This window comes from Pinus tabuliformis, chromosome 7, assembly GCF_031772625.1.
Source record: "Pinus tabuliformis cultivar Carrire ecotype Pingquan chromosome 7, CPIR1, whole genome shotgun sequence".
NCBI lineage: Eukaryota > Viridiplantae > Streptophyta > Pinopsida > Pinales > Pinaceae > Pinus > Pinus tabuliformis.
Window position 1 is genome coordinate 955758692 of NC_142293.1, and position 6000 is coordinate 955764691.

The 6000-nt window shown below is 41.0% G+C and overlaps 1 protein-coding gene across 1 annotated transcript in view; it reads left to right on the forward strand.

The window, feature by feature from the left end:
* Positions 1-5672, forward strand: part of LOC149250797 (gamma-glutamyl hydrolase 1-like) — a 169969-nt gene extending 164297 nt beyond the window's left edge. The window contains exons 8-10 of the mRNA XM_089459237.1: positions 4779-4867; positions 4957-5049; positions 5280-5672. Coding sequence (XP_089315363.1) covers positions 4779-4867; positions 4957-5049; positions 5280-5313 — 216 coding nt within the window. The 3' untranslated portion in view covers positions 5314-5672. The remainder of the gene's footprint in view (positions 1-4778; positions 4868-4956; positions 5050-5279) is intronic.
* The last annotated feature ends 328 nt before the right edge of the window (positions 5673-6000 follow it).

Below are 6000 nucleotides of genomic sequence, written 5' to 3' on the forward strand. Positions count from 1 at the left end.
CTCTCCCAATGCACTGTGTCCCATCCAACTGTCTTAGATGAACCTCATGGGTCCTGTTGCTCGTGATGAGAGCATCAAGAGATGATATCCAAGTCCTCTGTGTCAGTGTGCAATGTTGGAGAGTGATCAACTCACGGTCGGCTCTGTGATCAACTCGCTCTCCAAATATGAGTGTGCCAAACCCAATGGTGTGTCTGATGCCCTCATCAGGATATCTCTCTAGCAGCAACATTCTGAGAACCTGTTGTGCATTATCTTGCTCGGTTGCACACAAGTACGTACCCCTACAAACCTTTGCATAGCACTGAACTCCGTGGTATAACTCCATGCACCCTTGGATACCAACGCTCAATGCCATGCCCCCATGTACCATAGGGAATCCCATATGTGCCCATGCAACCACCACGCTGCAAGTACACTTGCCATGAAGTGATCTACACCTCCTCATCTGCCCTGGTAGACCTGAGCGACCTAACTCCACACCTGCTAGAAGGGATATCTCTACTATTTTGATCCTTTGGGACTCCTGTTTCTAATACCCCAATGGGAGAACATCATCTCCATACAATGCTTGGTCCGGTGGTTTACCCATGCCAACTCCTCCTACCAACTCCTGCTAGAGAATGCTAATCATCTTGCGACCCCATGCGCAACCAACATGCCAATACAATCCATGGAGGCTACTTAAAAACCGCCTGTCTGCTAATGCCGACTGGAATTTCCCTAGGGAACGTATGTGCTCCATCACTGGGTCGACTACCTCATCAATGTCATAACCATCCCACATGTCTTATATCGGATAGGGTGTTCCACCTAGATCCCAATGCCAACCTGGGCCTCTAGTGCCCTTGATGTCTAAGAGCTCCCACTGAGCTTTACTCCAGACTATGACCATATCCATGAGTCCAGTCCACTCCACCGGGTACCAACTTAGAATCTCTCGCCATCCAACCCCAAGAGAGGGATCGAATGGACAAACTCCCGCAAATAGAACAACCCCGACATGAGGATGTTGCACCTTGTGCAACTTCGATCGTTTCATCCCGCTATCTGGAACACATGAAACCTGACAAGGTCGCTCCGTCTCCCTCTCTCCAATGGGCAAAGGTGACCCAACAATGCTGCTAACCTGGTCATCCCCTCTAGTATGTCTAGACAACTCTGCCTCCCACAACCCAATGCATAAGGGTGGGCTAATAACGTTGTAGATCCCATCAGTGTGCCTCTGAAGCGAACTGTGCTGAAATTCCAATGTGTGGTCTCTATGTTGCCCCTCATCAATGGCTAGCCCAAAGGATGGTTGCACATCCTCCTCCATCACGGACTTAACACAAGCCTTCGACTGCTCCTCCATCGACAAGTCAACATGCAAGACATGCTCATTAGTCAGTTGTAGGTGATTGTCGTCTGGAAAATTTGTCATAGATCTGGATGCCTCTGTTCCTGTTGGCTCCTCATCAATAGTGGAGATGTCTCTCGGCACCTCATCAACTTGTGGTGCACTACTATCACCTGAGAACTTAGTCACAACCTGGGATACCTCATCAATGGATACCTCAACAACGGATGGCATCTCATCAACGAGTGTATGCTCAATTGTCTCCTTGCCAACCGTGGCCCCTTGAACTACTCTCTCGTCTTCTTTCTTTATCCTTGTCATCATCCCATCAAAATTCCACTGAATCTCCATTGGTTTGTGCATGCCTCTTAGTTCATAGAACTCCCAAAAAGAGAGGGACGCCTAAATGCCATGACCTAGTGATTGGTATGCCCTCCAATTTGCTTCCAATAACTCCACATCAATTGCAATCATGTCTTGCCATCTTGATGCATTACCCATAGTTTTGGGCATAGTGGATTTGTTGTATAATTGAGAATGGTCCTGATTCCCAATTGCAGAATGAATCAACGTCTTCCTCACATCAATCATCATTTGTTGCATCCTAATCACCTCATTCAAGGTTACTACCATGTTGTTTGATTCTAATCTTTCTTTGGATCCCATGATTTCTTAGCCTTTTATTGTGGTCTTGTCATAGAACAAAGGGTTTCTCACAGGCTGAGCCAACATTAGGGCTTTGATACCATTGTAATATTCCTAGGGAATTTTTACAGTAAATAACAAAGCAAACATAGACATAAAACCACGAAAATCAAACACATGAGTCAGACCATGAAATTTCACCAAAATTTGCGTTGCTGAGCCATTTTATTATAATAAGAAGAGGGTACAATGAGGTGCTAGAAAGAGTGCACTTGGACTTACTTAAGGAAATCTAGCTAAGCCCAAAAGCTTGAAACTACCCTAAAATATGCTGCTAGCTGCAAAGAACTACTGCTAGGGCCTCCTTGGGTGCTCAAAAAATTTCGGGAAATTAACCCTGGGATCTCCAACGATAACCCACAAAAACCCACGAAGGAATTGACTAAATGTTGAGCTTGGAATTTTGGCCCAATTTTCCTCTAGCTACTCTAGCTGCTGGCTGAGTTGGGACCCTTGTTTGACGCCTCAAATCCTCCCAGGAAATTCTGCCAAATTAATCTTGGCCTTTCCTCAATAAACCCAAAAAACCCAGAAAAGGTTTGTCCTAGTTTTGATGCTCCAAAATTGATCCCCCAAAATCTTGGACCTCCTCCACAAGTAGAAGATGTAACCTGTAGTAAACGCTGCGTTTTCTGCTCCGCAAAAACACTGGAAAAGCCCCCACAACACTTCTCTGGACTCCACCTCAAGTTTTAGCCCCTAACTCCCTTCACTCCACAACCTCCAAGCATGCCTCCTCCAAGAGTTGCGTAGTCCCTATATTGTTGTTGCCAGTTCTCTCCACAAACTCACACTCCTTATTGCTGGTATGAACTGGTATAGGTAGGACTCCCTCCATGGGCTATTACTCAAAGTCCACCAAAGCAAGGGTTGAGATCTCCGCTCGGAGACACTCTGTGCTAAACAACACTGCAAACTTGGCTTTAGCTCAAGCGTGGTTTTGGTAAAGACACAATTTCTGAATAGATGAATGAATGACCAAAATGAGTGCCTCTTTCTCTATTTATCAAAGAGCCTCCAAGATACCCATGTGGGCCCAACTCGATTATCTCCCACCAACTTTGCTTCAATGCGAGTGTCTTCCACATGTGGGCTGTAATTCTTCATGGGGTGGCCCCCATGCTCCACTAGAGCCGCAATATTTCCCTTCCTTCCTAATGTTTGGGCTCCCACTTAATCCCAAAATTCATGTGGGGCCTTTGAACCCACATCTCCTAAGTGCAAACATGAAATAAGACAAAATTGGGCAAGATTGATATTTCCCTTAGCAATATCGCTAAGTGGGAATATCACAGCCACAAGTGAAGTATATTATGAAGAGCATTGCCATTGATGTGCGATCTCTTTGGGTAATGCGATGCCCAGAACATATATAGCGATGCCTAGAGATGATGTGAGCCACCGAGAGTAAGAAGCACCGATGTTAGTCTCCATAGGATCCAGAAATGCACACCATAGAAAACATAACAAGCCACAGAAAGGATCTGAATCTCTTATCCTCAACGAATGAGTATTTGATGCAAATTTATAGTAAATTATGGTTGTGAAGGGACACAAATGTTATGAGAGCCGACTTGAAGAATTTGAGCCGATATGAACTAAACAAATTCAAATTTATGATTTCCCTCGAATAATTTGAGGCTGACATAATGTAAAAAGGCATTTCATTTATGCAAGGTAGTTTTTCTCTTTATCCCATATTGGAATTTCTTATAAACTGAAAATAATAATTATTTGCAAGTGAGGATGCCAGGAGAATTTCTCCCTGGCTGCCAATTTTAGCAGCTCTCAGGTACTATTTATTGCCTGGACTCCACAATCCAAAGACTAGTCACCCATCTTTCTGGAATCCACCATCTTAATGTCTAAAAACCCAAAAATACCTGGTTTCATTAATTTGTTTTTGTAACAGAATTGTAAGGGCTGATTAGTGATCCTATTAGGGATTCCCCCTTGGCCGGAAAAGCAATAGCCCAAAGAGATGACATTTACTGAGGTGGCAGTAGTTCTTGGGCTTGGAAGGTTGATTGAAGTGCAGCTAAAGGCAACACTGCTTAATAAACATGAACTTACAATTGTGCCCTAAGCTTTGCTAGCTTAAAATCAGAATATTCCTGGAGTCTCAAATTTATTGTGACAAAATATGTGCCTCAAAATCATGGTAAATGAAGAACTACTGAAACTAAATGGTAAAAATCCAGATAGTGCATCTTATTGAATTGAGGTAAGGACTGAATACAGAAGTAAATAGAAACTCACTTTGGTCTATCTAACTGTTTTCCTCTACTTTTTAATTTTTGGTTTAGTATAAGAAAATGGATTAGTTTCACATTAACTTTTAAGAAAATTCAAACTAAATTCCATCCTTTTTTTGGGATTTAGAACAAATCCATCCTGTGAAAGTTGAAGATGTTGTTCATTACGTTTGATAATGATGTCAGGTCAAGGGTTATACAATCTTTAATTAACTGAACTTATCTGAACTAGGGGTCAAGTTTGAAAGTCATTTTTGGTAAGTAAGATATATCTGCAGATATGTGGTCAAGAAATAAAGTTTTCTGCTTCTCAGTTATAATGTTGTTTGAACTTAATCAGTTATAAGCTCTAACACTTCTCATTCCAAATTCCAATATGTCCAATTGATCATCGTGAAGGTATTTCTTCTCTTCCAGTATTGTGATCTGCCTTTCTCCAAGGGATGCTTTTCTCATGACTTTTATACTGTTGGTCGCAGAAAAATACATTTGAATGGGAAATACCAACAATTCCTCACTCTGCAGATGCAATTCAAGTAACTCAAAGTGTTGCCAACTTTGTTATTAGGTAAATCCTGGTGTTATTGGGTTATATAGTGCTGATATTGAACCTATTTCCCAAATGGTTTGTAATCCTGATTAATAATTTTATTGCAGTGAGGCTCGAAAGTCAAGCCATAGGCCAACCTTTCAACAAGAAGAGGAGTACCTTATTTATAACAACTTCGTAGCATACTCTGGTAAAGTTGGGTAAGTTGTTGTAGCCTGGACTGACAAAGCAAATAGCAGGTGTTTTAAACAAACTAGTTACATCTATATTCAACTTTATTAAGCAGAATTCTGGCAGATTTTGTTCGCAAATGAAGCAATCTGTTAGTTTTTCGGAGTCAGCAAATGAGGGTTTTTACTTTAAACAGAAGAATTCTTCCAAAAAGTAAGAAACCTCTTTATCCTGATGTTTCCTTTTTCTATTTTTGCAGGGCATCATTTGATCAGGTTTACCTCTTCACATGAAGTGAGGTATTGATTACTGTTGCTGCAACTTTCAAGACTGATGTGACTGAAAATATCTGATCACTAATTAGATTATCATTTCATATCTGAGGCTGAAAATCACCAGGGATGTATTTATCTTGATGTCTCGTTTTTATATTATTGTAGTGGATCAGTTGATCAGGTTTACCTCTTCATGTGAAGTGAGTTATTGATTACCGTTGCTGCAGCTTTCAATATGATGGACCAGTGTAAATATCTATTGAAAATTTCCTTTAATAATTTAGTAATTAGACTGATCTTTTTATATCAAAGGCTGAAAATTGCCAGATTGTACATTGTTAAAAGTAATGAAATTTATGGCTTTGGAATTAAAATCACTGGATTAAATGAATTGACACTCTTGCTAATTAACAATGCTTGCATATATTAATATTACATTTCATGATATCCTAGCATGAATCCAATGAACAGTCATGAAAATTACAGTTATCTGTATGCTATAGAGTGCTTTTCACATTTTAGTTCATAAGATAAGACTGAAACTGACTTGAATGTTGCTTTGAATCTTGCAAGCAACCACTACCTTGATTTTGCAAGATGCGAGGCCTGAAAATTTTATCATGGTGCCCATGGATGTGTGGTCTAGTGGCAAGTTGAGAGGTGATCAAACTTTAATGCTGAGGCTCAGGTTCAAAACTCCCTGAG